This window comes from Somniosus microcephalus, unplaced genomic scaffold (genome assembly GCF_052327205.1).
Source record: "Somniosus microcephalus isolate GS21.2 unplaced genomic scaffold, FLI_Smic_1.0 unresolved_chr1, whole genome shotgun sequence".
Taxonomy (NCBI): Eukaryota; Metazoa; Chordata; class Chondrichthyes; order Squaliformes; family Somniosidae; genus Somniosus; species Somniosus microcephalus.
The window spans coordinates 37,386,440-37,403,322 of record NW_028225179.1 but is presented as its reverse complement, the minus strand read 5'-3'; the positions used below and the strand labels follow the sequence as shown (position 1 = coordinate 37,403,322).

The 16,883-nt window shown below is 58.2% G+C and overlaps 1 protein-coding gene across 1 annotated transcript in view; it reads left to right on the top strand.

Moving 5' to 3' along the window:
- LOC147094632 (lysophospholipase D GDPD3-like) overlaps positions 1-16,883 on the top strand; it is a 51,294-nt gene that overhangs the window by 21,844 nt on the left and 12,567 nt on the right. The window contains exon 2 of the mRNA XM_085974462.1: positions 8,995-9,084. Within this exon, the coding sequence (XP_085830588.1) occupies positions 8,995-9,084 (90 nt within the window). The remainder of the gene's footprint in view (positions 1-8,994; positions 9,085-16,883) is intronic.

Genomic DNA, 16,883 nt, shown 5'->3' with positions numbered 1-16,883 from the left:
AGAGACCCGTACCCCGGGGAGAGAGAGACCCGTACCCCGGGGAGAGAGAGGACCCGTACCCCGGGGAGAGAGAGACCCGTACCCCGGGGAGAGAGAGACCCGTACCCCGGGGAGAGAGAGGACCCGTACCCCGGGGAGAGAGGGACCCGTACCCCGGGGAGAGAGAGACCCGTACCCCGGGGAGAGAGAGACCCGTACCCCGGGGAGAGAGGGACCCGTACCCCGGGGAGAGAGGGACCCGTACCCCGGGGAGAGAGGGACCCGTACCCCGGGGAGAGAGGGACCCGTACCCCGGGGAGAGAGAGACCCGTACCCCGGGGAGAGAGAGACCCGTACCCCGGGGAGAGAGGGACCCGTACCCCGGGGAGAGAGGGACCCGTACCCCGGGGAGAGAGGGACCCGTACCCCGGGGAGAGAGGGACCCGTACCCCGGGGAGAGAGAGGACCCGTACCCCGGGGAGAGAGAGGGACCCGTACCCCGGGGAGAGAGAGACCCGTACCCCGGGGAGAGAGAGACCCGTACCCGGGGAGAGAGAGACCCGTACCCCGGGGAGAGAGAGACCCGTACCCCGGGGAGAGAGGGACCCGTACCCCGGGGAGAGAGTGACCCGTACCCCGGGGAGAGAGGGACCCGTACCCCGGGGAGAGAGAGACCCGTACCCCGGGGAGAGAGTGACCCGTACCCCGGGGAGAGAGGGACCCGTACCCCGGGGAGAGAGTGACCCGTACCCCGGGGAGAGAGGGACCCGTACCCCGGGGAGAGAGGGACCCGTACCCCGGGGAGAGAGGGGACCCGTACCCCGTGGAGAGAGGGACCCGTACCCCGGGGAGAGAGGGACCCGTACCCCGTGGAGAGAGGGACCCGTACCCCGGGGAGAGAGGGACCCGTACCCCGGGGAGAGAGGGACCCGTACCCTGGGGAGAGAGGGACCCGTACCCCGGGGAGAGAGGGACCCGTACCCCGGGGAGAGAGGGACCCGTACCCCGTGGAGAGAGGGACCCGTACCCCGGGGAGAGAGGGACCCGTACCCCGTGGAGAGAGGGACCCGTACCCCGGGGAGAGAGGGACCCGTACCCCGGGAGAGAGAGACCCGTACACCGGGAGAGAGAGACCCGTACACCGGGGAGAGAGAGACCCGTACCCCGGGGTGAGAGAGAGACCCGTACCCCGTGGAGAGAGGGACCCGTACCCCGGGGAGAGAGGGACCCGTACCCCGGGGAGAGAGAGACCCGTACCCCGGGGAGAGAGAGACCCGTACCCCGGGGAGAGAGAGACCCGTACCCCGGGGAGAGAGAGACCCGTACCCCGGGGTGAGAGAGAGACCCGTACCCCGGGGAGAGAGGGACCCGTACCCCGGGGAGAGAGAGACCCGTACCCCGGGGAGAGAGAGACCCGTACCCCGGGGAGAGAGAGACCCGTACCCCGGGGAGCGAGAGACCCGTACCCCGGGGAGAGAGAGACCCGTACCCCGGGGAGAGAGAGACCCGTACCCCGGGGAGAGAGGGACCCGTACCCCGGGGAGAGAGAGACCCGTACCCCGGGGAGAGAGGGACCCGTACCCCGGGGAGAGAGAGACCCGTACCCCGGGGAGAGAGGGACCCGTACCCCGGGGAGAGAGGGACCCGTACCCCGGGGAGAGAGAGACCCGTACCCCGGGGAGAGAGAGACCCGTCCCCCGGGGAGAGAGAGACCCGTCCCCCGGGGAGAGAGGGACCCGTACCCCGGGGAGAGAGAGACCCGTACCCCGGGGAGAGAGCGACCGTACCCCGGGGAGAGAGAGAGACCCGTACCCCGGGGAGAGAGGGACCCGTACCCCGGGGAGAGAGAGAGACCCGTACCCCGGGGAGAGAGAGACCCGTACCCCGGGGAGAGAGGGACCCGTACCCCGGGGAGAGAGGGGTACCCGTACCCCGGGGAGAGAGAGACCCGTACCCCGGGGAGAGAGGGACCCGTACCCCGGGGAGAGAGAGACCCGTACCCCGGGGAGAGAGGGACCCGTACCCCGGAGAGAGAGAGACCCGTACCCCGGGGAGAGAGGGACCCGTACCCCGGGGAGAGAGAGACCCGTACCCCGGGGAGAGAGGGACCCGTACCCCGGGGAGAGAGGGACCCGTACCCCGGGGAGAGAGGGACCCGTACCCCGAGGAGAGAGGGACCCGTACCCCGGGGAGAGAGGGACCCGTACCCCGGGGAGAGAGGGACCCGTACCCCGGGGAGAGAGGGACCCGTACCCCGGAGAGAGAGAGGGACCCGTACCCCGGGGAGAGAGAGACCCGTACCCCGGGGAGAGAGAGACCCGTACCCCGGGGAGAGAGGGACCCGTACCCCGGGGAGAGAGAGACCCGTACCCCGGGGAGAGAGAGAGACCCGTACCCCGGGGAGAGAGTGACCCGTACCCCGGGGAGAGAGAGACCCGTACCCCGGGGAGAGAGGGACCCGTACCCCGGGGAGAGAGAGAGGGACCCGTACCCCGGGGAGAGAGAGACCCGTACCCCGGGGAGAGAGAGACCCGTACCCCGGGGAGAGAGGGACCCGTACCCCGGGGAGAGAGAGACCCGTACCCCGGAGAGAGAGAGACCCGTACCCCGGGGAGAGAGGGACCCGTACCCCGGGGAGAGAGGGACCCGTACCCCGGGGAGAGAGGGACCCGTACCCCGGGGAGAGAGAGACCCGTACCCCGGGGAGAGAGAGACCCGTACCCCGGGGAGAGAGGGACCCGTACCCCGGGGAGAGAGGGACCCATACCCCGGGGAGAGAGAGACCCGTACCCCGGGGAGAGAGAGACCCGTACCCCGGGGAGAGAGAGACCCGTACCCCGGGGAGAGAGGGACCCGTACCCCGGGGAGAGAGGGACCCGTACCCCGGGGAGAGAGAGACCCGTACCCCGGGGAGAGAGAGACCCGTACCCCGGAGAGAGAGAGACCCGTACCCCGGGGAGAGAGAGACCCGTACCCCGGGGAGAGAGAGACCCGTACCCCGGGGAGAGAGGGACCCGTACCCCGGGGAGAGAGGGACCCGTACCCCGGGGAGAGAGAGACCCGTACCCCGGGGAGAGAGGGACCCGTACCCCGGGGAGAGAGGGACCCGTACCCCGGGGAGAGAGAGACCCGTACCCCGGGGAGAGAGAGACCCGTACCCCGGGGAGAGAGAGACCCGTACCCCGGGGAGAGAGAGACCCGTACCCCGGGGAGAGAGAGACCCGTACCCCGGGGAGAGAGAGACCCGTACCCCGGGGAGAGAGAGACCCGTACCCCGGGGAGAGAGAGACCCGTACCCCGGAGAGAGAGAGACCCGTACCCCGGGGAGAGAGTGACCCGTACCCCGGGGAGAGAGAGACCCGTACCCCGGGGAGAGAGAGACCCGTACCCCGGGGAGAGAGTGACCCGTACCCCGGGGAGAGAGTGACCCGTACCCCGGGGAGAGAGAGACCCGTACCCCGGGGAGAGAGAGACCCGTACCCCGGGGAGAGAGGGACCCGTACCCCGGGGAGAGAGAGACCCGTACCCCGGGGAGAGAGGGACCCGTACCCCGGGGAGAGAGAGACCCGTACCCCGGGGAGAGAGAGACCCGTACCCCGGGGAGAGAGAGGGACCCGTACCCCGGGGAGAGAGGGACCCGTACCCGGACACCCGGGAGAGAGAGAGGGACCCGTACCCCGGGGAGAGAGAGACCCGTACCCCGGGGAGAGAGAGACCCGTACCCCGGGGAGAGAGGGACCCGTACCCCGGGGAGAGAGGGACCCGTACCCCGGGGAGAGAGAGACCCGTACTCCGGGGAGAGAGGGACCCGTACCCCGGGGAGAGAGGGACCCGTACCCCGGGGAGAGAGAGACCCGTACCCCGGGGAGAGAGGGACCCGTACCCCGGGGAGAGAGAGACCCGTACCCCGGGGAGAGAGGGACGCGTACCCCGGGGAGAGAGAGACCCGTACCCCGGGGAGAGAGAGACCCGTACCCCGGGGAGAGAGGGACCCGTACCCCGGGGAGAGAGTGACCCGTACCCCGGGGAGAGAGGGACCCGTACCCCGGGGAGAGAGGGACCCGTACCCCGGGGAGAGAGGGACCCATACCCCGCGGAGAGAGAGACCCGTACCCCGGGGAGAGAGTGACCCGTGCCCCGGGGAGAGAGAGAGACCCGTACCCCGGGGAGAGAGAGACCCGTACCCCGGGGAGAGAGAGACCCGTACCCCGGGGAGAGAGAGACCCGTACCCCGGGGAGAGAGGGACCCGTACCCCGGGGAGAGAGGGACCCATACCCCGGGGAGAGAGAGACCCGTACCCCGGGGAGAGAGAGACCCGTACCCCGGGGAGAGAGAGACCCGTACCCCGGGGAGAGAGGGACCCGTACCCCGGGGAGAGAGGGACCCGTACCCCGGGGAGAGAGGGACCCGTACCCCGGGGAGAGAGGGACCCGTACCCCGGGGAGAGAGGGACCCGTACCCCAGGGAGAGAGAGACCCGTACCCCGGGGAGAGAGAGACCCGTACCCCGGGGAGAGAGGGACCCGTACCCCGGGGAGAGAGAGACCCGTACCCCGGGGAGAGAGGGACCCGTACCCCAGGGAGAGAGGGACCCATACCCCCGGGAGAGAGGGACCCGTACCCCGGGGAGAGAGAGACCCGTGCCCCGGGGAGAGAGAGAGACCCGTACCCCGGGGAGAGGGGGACCCGTACCCCGGGGAGAGAGGGACCCGTACCCCGGGGAGAGAGGGACCCGTACCCCGGGGAGAGAGGGACCCGTACCCCGGGGAGAGAGGGACCCGTACCCCAGGGAGAGAGGGACCCATACCCCCGGGAGAGAGGGACCCGTACCCCGGGGAGAGAGAGACCCGTGCCCCGGGGAGAGAGAGAGACCCGTACCCCGGGGAGAGAGTGACCCGTACCCCGGGGAGAGAGGGACCCGTACCCCGGGGAGAGGGGGACCCGTACCCCGGGGAGAGAGGGACCCGTACCCCGGGGAGAGAGGGACCCGTACCCCGGGGAGAGAGGGACCCGTACCCCGGGGAGAGAGGGACCCGTACCCCAGGGAGAGAGGGACCCATACCCCCGGGAGAGAGGGACCCGTACCCCGGGGAGAGAGAGACCCGTTGCCCCGGGGAGAGAGTGACCCGTACCCCGGGGAGAGAGGGTCCCGTACCCCGGGGAGAGAGAGACCCGTACCCCGGGGAGAGAGACCCATACCCCGGGGAGAGAGGGACCCGTACCCCGGGGAGAGACGGACCCGTACCCCGGGGAGAGAGAGAGACCTGTACCCTGGGGAGAGTTGGTGCCCGTGGGAACTCGTATCCTGGGGAGAGTCGGCGCCCGCGGGAACCCGTACCCCGGGGAGAGAGAGACCCGTACCCCGGGGAGAGAGAGACCCGTACCCCGGGGAGAGAGGGACCCGTACCCTGGGGAGAGAGGGACCCGTACCCCGGGGAGAGAGGGACCCGTACCCCGGGGAGAGAGAGACCCGTACCCCGGGGAGAGAGGGACCCATACCCTGGGGAGAGAGGGACCCGTACCCCGGGGAGAGACGGACCCGTACCCCGGGGAGAGACGGACCCGTACCCCGGGGAGAGAGGGACCCGTACCCCGGGGAGAGAGGGACCCGTACCCCGGGGAGAGACGGACCCGTACCCCGGGGAGAGAGGGACCCGTACCCCGGGGAGAGAGAGACCCGTACCCCGGGGAGAGAGAGACCCGTACCCCGGGGAGAGAGGGACCCGTACCCCGTGGAGAGAGGGCCCCGTACCCTGGGGAGAGAGGGACCCGTACCCCGGGGAGAGACGGACCCGTACCCCGGGGAGAGAGGGACCCGTACCCCGGGGAGAGAGAGACCCGTACCCCGGGGAGAGAGAGACCCGTACCCCGGGGAGAGAGGGACCCGTACCCCGTGGAGAGAGGGCCCCGTACCCTGGGGAGAGAGGGACCCGTACCCCGGGGAGAGAGAGACTCGTACCCCGGGGAGAGAGAGGGACCCGTACCCCGGGGAGAGAGGGACCCGTACCCCAGGGAGATAGAGACCCGTACCCCGGGGAGAGAGGGACCCGTACCCCGGGGAGAGAGGGACCCGTACCCCAGGGAGATAGAGACCCGTACCCCGGGGAGAGAGGGACCCGTACCCCGGGGAGAGAGGGACCCGTACCCCGGGGAGAGAGGGACCCGTACCCCGGGGAGAGAGAGACCCGTACCCCGGGGAGAGAGAGACCCGTACCCCGGGGAGAGAGAGACCCGTACACCGGGAGAGAGAGACCCGTACCCCGGGGAGAGAGGGACCCGTACCCCGGGGAGAGAGGGACCCGTACCCCGGGGAGAGAGGGACCCGTACCCCGGGGAGAGAGAGACCCGTACCCCGGGGAGAGAGAGACCCGTACCCCGGGGAGAGAGAGACCCGTACCCCGGGGAGAGAGTGACCCGTACCCCGGGGAGAGAGGGACCCGTACCCCGGGGAGAGAGAGACCCGTACCCCGGGGAGAGAGAGACCCGTACCCCGGGGACAGAGGGACCCGTACCCCGGGGAGAGAGAGACCCGTACCCCGGGGAGAGAGGGACCCGTACCCCGGGGAGAGAGGGACCCGTACCCCGGGGAGAGATAGACCCGTACCCTGGGGAGAGAGAGACCCGTACCCCGGGGAGAGAGTGACCCGTATCCCGGGGAGAGAGGGACCCGTACCCCGGGGAGAGAGAGACCCGTACCCCGGGGAGAGAGAGACCCCTACCCCGGGGAGAGAGGGACCCGTACCCCGGGGAGAGAGAGACCCGTACCCCGGGGAGAGAGGGACCCGTACCCCAGGGAGAGAGAGACCCGTACCCCGGGGAGAGAGGGACCCGCACCCCGGGGAGAGAGAGACCCGTACCCCGGGGCAGAGAGTGAGACATACCCCGGGGAGAGAGAGACCCGTACCCCGGGGAGAGAGGGACCCGTACCCTGGGGAGAGAGAGACCCGTACCCCGGGGAGGGAGGGACCCGTACCCCGGGGAGAGAGAGACCCGTACCCCGGGGAGAGAGGGACCCGTACCCCGGGGAGAGAGAGACCCGTACCCCGGGGAGAGAGAGACCCGTACCCCGGGGAGAGAGTGACCCGTACCCCGGGGAGAGAGGGACCCGTACCCCGTGGAGAGAGAGACCCGTACCCCGGGGAGAGAGTGACCCGTACCCCGGGGAGAGAGGGACCCGTACCCCGGGGAGAGAGTGACCCGTACCCTGGGGAGAGAGGGACCCGTACCCCGGGGAAAGAGAGTCTCGTACCCCGGGGAGAGAGAGGGACCCGTACCCCGGGGAGAGAGGGACCCGTACCCCAGGGAGATAGAGACCCGTACCCCGGGGAGAGAGGGACCCGTACCCCGGGGAGAGAGGGACCCGTACCCCGGGGAGAGAGAGACCCGTACCCCGGGGAGAGAGAGACCCGTACCCCGGGGAGAGAGAGACCCGTACCCCGGGGAGAGAGAGACTCGTACCCCGGGGAGAGAGAGGGACCCGTACCCCGGGGAGAGAGGGACCCGTACCCCGGGGAGATAGAGACCCGTACCCCGGGGAGAGAGGGACCCGTACCCCGGGGAGAGAGGGACCCATACCCCGGGGAGAGAGAGACCCGTACCCCGGGGAGAGAGAGACCCGTACCCCGGGGAGAGAGAGACCCGTACCCTGGGGAGAGAGGGACCCGTACCCCGGGGAGAGAGAGACTCGTACCCCGGGGAGAGAGAGGGACCCGTACCCCGGGGAGAGAGGGACCCGTACCCCGGGGAGAGAGGGACCCGTACCCCGGGGAGAGAGAGAGACCCGTACCCCGGGGAGAGAGAGACCCGTACCCCGGGGAGAGAGAGACCCGTACCCCGGGGAGAGAGGGACCCGTACCCCGGGGAGAGAGGGACCCATACCCCGGGGAGAGAGAGACCCGTACCCCGGGGAGAGAGAGACCCGTACCCCGGGGAGAGAGTGACCCGTACCCTGGGGAGAGAGGGACCCGTACCCCGGGGAGAGAGAGACCCGTACCCCGGGGAGAGAGAGACCCGTACCCCGGGGAGAGAGGGACCCGTACCCCGGGGAGAGACGGACCCGTACCCCGGGGAGAGACGGACCCGTACCCCGGGGAGAGAGGGACCCATACCCTGGGGAGAGAGGGACCCGTACCCCGGGGAGAGAGGGACCCGTACCCCAGGGAGAGAGAGAGACCCATACCCCGGGGAGAGAGGGACCCATACCCTGGGGAGAGAGGGACCCGTACCCCGGGGAGAGAGGGACCCGTACCCCGGGGAGAGAGAGAGACCTGTACCCTGGGGAGAGTTGGTGCCTGTGGGGACCCATACCCCAGGGAGAGTTGGTGCCCGCGGGAACTCGTACCCTGGGGAGAGTCGGCGCCCGCGGGAACCCGTACCCCGGGGAGAGAGAGACCCGTACCCCGGGGAGAGAGAGACCCGTACCCCGGGGAGAGAGAGACCCGTACCCCGGGGAGAGAGGGACCCGTACCCCGGGGAGAGACGGACCCGTACCCCGGGGAGAGACGGACCCGTACCCCGGGGAGAGAGGGACCCGTACCCTGGGGAGAGAGGGACCCGTACCCCGGGGAGAGAGAGAGACCCGCACCCCGGGGAGAGAGGGACCCGTACCCCGGGGAGAGAGAGAGACCCGTACCCCGGGGAGAGAGGGACCCATACCCTGGGGAGAGAGGGACCCGTACCCTGGGGAGAGAGAGAGTCCTGTACCCTGGGGAGAGTTGGTGCCCGTGGGGACCCGTACCCCGGGGAGAGTCGGCGCCCGTAGGAACCCGTACCCCGGGGAGAGTTGGCGCCCGCAGGAACCCGTACCCCGGGGAGAGTCGGCGCCCGCGGGAACCCGTACCCCGGGGAGAGTCGGTGCCCGCGGGAACCCGTACCCCGGAGAGAGTCGGTGTACGCGGGGACCCGCACCCCGGAGAGAGTCACCGCCCGTGGGGACCCGATTATTGACAATGGTGGATGATGGGGTGATATTACAAGTGTGACTATTTCTAATTCTCTTTCTATGGCGGTGGGCAGGTGTCGAACCTGGTAAAGAAATATAATCGAGAGCAAACCACTGTCTGGGCAACAGACAGTGATCAGAAAATGAAGCGATGTCACACAGAGGTAGGAATCGAGCAATCCACAGCATCTGTCTCCCTCTCTCTCTCTGTCTCTCTCTCTCTGTCCAATTCCAATTCCAATTCCAATTCAAATGCTTTATTGGCATGAAAGTTTACAGAGAACCATATTGCCAAAGCTTACATAGCAAAAAGGTACAGTTTTCCAACATTCTGTAGGTGTCAATCGATTTGACATTTGTTGGGTACATACAATATTACTTTTAAACAATATTAATTTTAAACAGTCTTTCTACTTCATTTGGTACGTTCAATATTAATTTTAAACAGTCTTAATTTTAAACAGTCCTCAGGTTGTGACATGTTGTTACATATTTGGCCCCAAGGTATGGTCTGTCTCCTTCTCCCAGGACTAATCTCAATTTTGACAGGTCATCCAATTCCTTGAAATCTGGGGTTGTTTGGCTTAGCTTGTTGAATAATATGTTTCTTGACGTGTTGAATTTTTCGCATTTTAGGAGGAAATGCATTTCTGTTTCAACCTCGCCGGCCAGACATTGATCGCAGATTCTATTCTCTCTAGGCTGCCAGGATTTCTTGTATCTGCCTTTTTCAATTTCCAGTTGGTGGTCGCTTAGTCTGTACCTGGTGAGGGTCTGTCTCTGTTTTGTGTCTCTGATGGTCGTGAGGTAGTCTGCCAGTTTATATTCTCTTTTTTAGGGCCCGGTAACATTCTAATCTGCTTTGGCTTTCGGTTATTTTGTTCCAATGTTCCAGGTAGGTTTCTTTGCATTTTTTAATGATTTGGTTCACTCGGATTGGTGTTTGGACGGCTGTGTTGGTCTGGGGCTGGTCAGGGTCCGGCTGAGTACTTAGTTTCAGTAGCAGCTGACTCAGGGGACTCTTTTCTGGGTTTAGCTCTTGGGTCTGAAAGGCTTTGAAATGAAGGGTGTCTGGGGAGCTAGATTTGAGGTGATTTAGGAAGTTTAGTGCTCATTTTTGGATGTTTATTATCAGTGGGTATCTGCCTAGTTCGGCTCTGCATGCATTTGTTGGCGTTTTTCTTTGGGTGCGAAGGATGCTTCGGCAGAATTCTGCATGTAGGGCTTCTATTGTGTGATTTTCCCATTTAGTGTAGCTTTGGTGATTTAGCGGGCCCCATACTTCACTACCGTACAGTGCAATGGGCAGGATTATGCTGTCAAATATTTTGAGCCAGATTTTGATTGGGATTTGGATGTTGTAGAATTTTCTTTTTATTGCATATAGGGCTCTTCGGGCTTTTTCTTTTAGTGCATTCACTGCTATGCTGAAGCTCCCTGATGCTGTAATAGTTAGACCAAGGTAGGTGTAGCTCATAGTGTGTCCTATAGTGGTATCACTGAGGGTAAACTGGTATTTGTTTTCCTGACATCTGGGCCTTTTTTGAAAAATCATGATGTTGGTTTTCTTTAGATTTACTGTTAGAGCCCAATTTTGGCAGTATTTGTCGAGTAGGTCTAGTTGTTGCTGTAATCCCTGTTCTGTGGGAGACAGCAGAACCAGGTCGTCCGCATAGAACAGGGATTTCACTTCTCCATCCAGGAGACGGAGACCTGGTGACTCGCTTTGCTCCAGCATGTCTGCTAATTCATTTATGTATATGTTGAACAGGGTCGGGCTCAAATTGCAGCCCTGCCGGACGCCTCTTCTCTGGGTGAAGAAATCAGTGCGTTTGTCTCCAATTTTGACCCCGCATTTGTTTTTCAGATACATTGATTTAATAAGGTCATAGACTTTGCCCCCTATTCCACACTGAAGAAGTTTATAATAGAGCCCTTCGTGCCATATAGAGTCAAAGGCTTTCTTGAAGTCGATGAAACAGGCGAATATTTTCCCATTTTTTGTTTGGTGTATATGTTTTTCAATGAGGGTGTGAAGGGTATAGATATGGTCGGCGGTGCGGTGTTTTGGAAGAAAGCCTATTTGGTTTTTTCTGAGGATATTATGTTTGTTAAGAAAATCAAGTAATCTACTATTTAGAATACTGCAGAATAACTTCCCTAGACAACTGTTGACACAGATGCCGCGGTAGTTATTTGGGTCTGATTTGTTTCCACTTTTATATATGGGGGAGATTAGTCCTTGGCACCAGATATCGGGAAAACAGCCTGAGCGTAATATGATGTTGAATAGTTTGAGTATCGCACCCTGCATCTCCATATTGCTGAACTTGAGCATTTCATTTTTGATGTTGTCTGGGCCACAGGCTTTCTTTAGGTGGAGAGATTTTGTTTTTGTGGCCAGTTCTTTCCATGTGATTGGGGAGTCTAGAGGGTTTTGGTTGTCTTTAATTGTTGCTTCTAATGTGTGGAGTTTTTCTGTGACCTGATGTTGACTTGGGTTTGTTTCGTTTATTGGGATGTCTTTGTAGAGGTTTTCAAAATGTGTTCTCCAGATGTCGCCATCTTGGATTGGTAATGCTTGCAATTGTGTTGTACTCAGGTTATTCCACATTTCCCAGAATTGTTTTGGATTGGTGGAGTTTTCAATTTCTTCGAGTATTTTGTGGGTATAGTTTTGTGTTTTGTTCCTAATGGTGTGTTTATATCTTTTGAGGGTTTCATTGTATCTAGTACGTAGGTCCGGATTGTTTGGTTGGCGATGCTTTTGGTTTGATATTTTTCTCAGGTCTTTTCTGGCATTTTTGCATTCGTGGTCAAACCATTTCTTATTTTTATTTTGTCTTTTGTGACGCTTCCTCTTCTGTTTCACAAGGTCGGCTTTTACAGCTGCCTCATGGAAGATCATATTTATATCCTCTATGGCCATGTTTACACCATCTCTGGTGATCTCGTATGGGTTTTCTTTAAATTTTGATATTTTACTTGTGAGATCAGGTGACTTTAGTGCTGTGATGAATTTTTCTCCACTGTCTGGGGCCTGTTAAGTATGTGTATTGTATTGAACAATTAACACAAAGACTTAAACGTATAACTCAAACAGGTCTTTACTGGTTGGAGGTAGGGACTATACATAGGTCTTTACTTCATGCCCACAGGCGGGAACTGAGGGGGATCAGTACCCACAGTACTATTTATACCCCTATGGCCAGGAGTGGTACTGCGTATCACTACGCCCAACAAGTAGTGCAGTCCTGTCCATAGGTTCAAAGTAGCACACATATTACATACACAACATTCCTCCCTTCCTAGCTTTACAGTCATCTCCCCATTTAACATAACGTAATAACATATATACATATATAACTTCAGGTTTACATAACAGAATAACATAGATACATAGATAACTTCATGTCAAAACAGATCACAGATTCAGTCTCTGCGGAAAACAGTTCACAGATTCAATCTCTGTGGTGTAGTCGGTTCACGTTGCTGGAGTGACTCATTCAATAGTCCTTCCATGGATTTAACAGTTTGAACTTCCGAACTGAATTGGCTCCGTTCGGAGGGACCACGTGTGTGATCTGGTAGAGGTGATAATGGTTCAGATGGGTCATCTTCTGTTTTTACTTTTCCTTTTCTGCTTCTTGGAGACTCTCTGGGCTCCATTGTCAGCTGCCACAGCTGCCAGCTGCATGCGCAGTTCCTCCTTCTCTTCCTCCTGTTTCCGTCGTAGAGCCAGCTTCTCCCGATGTTCCGTAGACTTTTGGTGCTCCTCCATGATTTCTGCACTTTGGGAGTCGAAGTTACAAGCTGGGCAGGACAGGACATAGTAATATTCGGTGTCGTCCTGATCTAGGCCAGTGAGAGGGTCGTCTATTTCCTCCATACCCAGCTGGACGTTAGCCAGCTCTTGTTCCAAATCCAGACATCTTTCCTGAAGAGACTTCTTCATGTGTACCTCTGCATCCAGCTTTTTCTGGGCTTTCAGCAAGTCGTTTACTAGTGACCTCATTTGTGATTTTAATACTTCAACTTCCTTTGGAGATTGATTGATCGGACTATGCAATCCCTCTACCGGAGCAGCTGTTTCAGCGGTCTGTTGTTCTACGTTGACGTGAGTCAGCGTACTTTTGGCATCCAAGGGCTGCTCTGTTGCAGTCATCTCAGTCTGTGTTGCCACCTCAGCTCTTCCAATAACCTTTGAGAGCTCCGAACCCCTTTCGTTTGAATATTGAAGTTCATGTTCAAGTTTTTCCCATTTCAGAGTCCTGTCCTTCAGCATATGCAGGAGTTGGCTGACCGTTAACTCCTCTGACATCAGACGTTTTGTGTGCTCCTGCTCCATTTTCTCCATCAGCTGCTTCTGTTGTCTTTCCAGATTCTCCAACTCTATATCAAAGAACTCTTTCGTTGCATTCAACTCTTGCTCAAAACGGCGAAGCATTTGTTCTAATTGCTGTTGTAGTTTGAAATGGAGTTGAGTTCGAGCCCGGTGTCCCTCAGAAATGGGCACATCAGTAGACTTGCCAGACTCAGAATCCACAGTTAAACTATGTTGTTGTTGCTCAGTGGAATTCTGTGCTGAAACTTTGTCTTTTGCACCTGAGTTGGGCTTACCATCATCCGTTCCAGAGTCTGGGCCGACTATCTTCACCGAGTTCTCACTCGTTATTGTTTGTAGGAAATGCCAGTCCATATTCATTTTCCTAATCCACTCCCGTCCTAGTAGTGGAGGACCTCCTTCAGATATCACATATAAGTCCATTATTTGACTGTCTTCGCCCTTGTGGACCACTGCAACCTCTATTTTCCCGATGGGGTACACTCTTTGCCCCGTGTATGTTTTCAATATAATCCCCGTATCCTGTAGGGGAATATGTTGGAATAACTTTCCGTAATCTTTCTTATTTATGACCGTCAATGCCGATCCAGTGTCCAATTCCAGTTTTACTTGGACTCCTTCTATCTGAAGAGTGACTCAAATTGTCTGGAGGTCTGCACCCTTACCAGCATTGAGTACTCTTAAGCTAGCCAGTTCATTACAGCTTAAGCTAGCCAGTTCATTACTGCTAGCGTCTGAATCGGACTCCTGTTCGGTCACCTTGTGTACCTTTGCGTATTTTCCTTGCGGTGACTTCTTGTTGCTGGTCTTCTTCCCTGACCTGCATACTCTAGCTATATGTCCAAGCCTACCACAAGTTCTACATTCTTGGTTTTTAAACCAACACTGGTTCTGATCATGCGTTGTCTTTCCACAACGATAACATTTGCCAGAACTCACACCCAATTTGTGTGCACTGAGCTCCGGTGACCGTAGCTGCATTACTGCCGTGCCTCTCGCTGCGGCTTCGTGTGCTGCTGCCATAGTGACCGCCTTCTCAAGCGTCAGCTCATTCTCCTCGAGCAGTCGCTTTTGTGTATCCTGTTTAAATAAACCACACACAAATTTGTCTCGAAGTGCCTCTGTCAGTCCCGTTCCAAACTGGCAATATTTCGCTAATTTACGCAATTCCAGCAAATAATCAGCATTGCTTTCATGCTGTAGCTGCCTTCTGTCATAAAATTTAAATCGTTCCGCTAGCATCAGCGGCGTGGGGTTTAAATGATCTTTCAGGACAGTAACAATCTCATCGAACGTCTTATCCGCCGGTTCATCTGGTGATAACAGGTGTTTCAATTGCCCGTATGTCTTCGCACCCATTAAATTTAATAATGTTAGTGCTTTATCAGCCTCACGAATTTTATTGGCCTTACAATAATTTTTAACTCGTTCAACATATATGGCCCAATCTTCAATGTCACTATCAAAGTTGCTAATATTCCCGTGTTTAGGCATTGTAGTACTTTATCAGATTTGCAATTTCTCAGATTTTTTTTTTTACTGTTATCCAAGATGGCGGCTTCCCGCTCTTGCCGTCGTCCTCCGCCCACAAAATGGCGGTTTTCCCGCTTCTGCCTTCTTCCCCAGCGGTTTTCCCGCGAAAAATGGCGGCTTTCCCGCGCTTCTCGCTCTCCCCGCCCACTTCAATGGCGGTTTTCCCGCGCTTCTCGTCGCTGACTTTCAGCCCGACTGCGGCTCTTATCTCCTGTGCGATCGCTGGTGCGCCGCCCGCCCGAAATGGTTCTCAGCCCTTATCACCGGTGCGATCGCTGGCCCGCTAAGCGCCTCCCGCTTGAAGCGGCTCCCGGCCTCTGGCTCACCCGCTCGGCGGCTCTTGCTCGCTCCCTCCCGGGCTCTGGCTTACCTGCTCGCGCCCTCCCGGGCTCTGGCTTACCCACGAGGTTATGGAGGCTTCAGGGTCCTAATGCCTGTCGCTTCCAGTCGCTGGAAGCTGTCAGGATTTCTGCTGCCCTTCAGTTTTCAGTGGGGTGTTGAGGATTGGAACCTCTCTTCAACGTCCTGTCTTTGGACGAAGCCGCTGTGGAATAACTGCCGCAGGGTTCGAACCGACTCGTCGCCAGTGTTAAGTATGTGTATTGTATTGAACAATTAACACAAAGACTTAAACGTATAACTCAAACAGGTCTTTACTGGTTGGAGGTAGGGACTATACATAGGTCTTTACTTCATGCCCACAGGCGGGAACTGAGGGGGATCAGTACCCACAGTACTATTTATACCCCTATGGCCAGGAGTGGTACTGCGTATCACTACGCCCAACAAGTAGTGCAGTCCTGTCCATAGGTTCAAAGTAGCACACATATTACATACACAACAGGGCCCATCTGTATGTCTGGTTTATTTTATGGAGCTTACTGGGTTCCTTTTTTGTGTCTGTAGTTTGGGCAGAAAGTTTAAGGTACATATTTATTTGGTTATGGTCTGAGAGGGGGGATTGCTGCCTGACAGTGAATGAGTTGATATCGCAGGGGTCCAGGTCAGTGATTGTATAGTCCACCACACTAGACCCAAGAGTTGAGGAGTATGTGAGTCTCCCTAGGGAGTCCCCTCGGAACCTACCGTTAACTATGTACAGGCCTAAGGCTCGGCAGAGTTGCACTACCTCCCTACCGCTTTTATTTATTTCACGATCAAGGTTGTTCCGATTTGCGATGGCTGGTGTGACATCTAAAGGGGTCTGGCCAAACACATGGTTGTTTCCCTGTGGGTCTATGAAGTCAGGTTCACAACCGGTCCTTGCATTTAGGTCCCCACATATTATCACCTTTCCTTGGGCCTGGAAATGGCTGATTTCCATGTGGAGAGTATCAAATAACTCCTCTTCGAAATATGGCGATTCTATTGGAGGTATGTAGATCGCACATAAGTAAACATCTTTTTTTGCTATTCCTATATTTTTATCTAGTTTTAGCCATACGTGTGATTTTCCCTGTTTTACCGGTGAGATGTGTTTGTCCAGTTCTCCCTTATACCACACCAATATTCCCCCGGAGGTTCTGCCCTTGCGTGTTTTAGTGTTCTTTACTGAGGGCACAATGATTTCATGGTACATTGGAGGACAGTGGGTCGGCACGTCCTTTTGGCACCATGTTTCTGTTAACACAATTATATCAATGTCTTTTATAGCTTTTAGGAATTCAGGGTCTGTACTCTTCATCCCAAAAGTTGAGGAGCGGAGGCCCTGGATATTCCAGCAGCTTATGTGGAAAGAACGCATTTATATAGTTCAATAAAACGAAATAAAATGGACCTATTTTGTGGGATGAGTGTGGAAACACTATTTTCTATAATGCTAAATGATGATTTAGTATAAATTTCATGAGGCATGCACATATATCTATCTAATAATAGTAATAATACTGATAAGATAACAATAATGATAATGATAAATAACAATATTAATAATTTCTCCGGCTTTCTATCAGGCTGTTCAGCATCGTCATGATCTTTCTCAGTTCTTGGTCTACAGTCTGTGGTCTAGAGGGGGGTCTTGGGTCAGGTATAAAAGCACGGTTCTGTTGTTGGTTTTGTAAAGGGGGGTGGGGGACATTGGTGGTC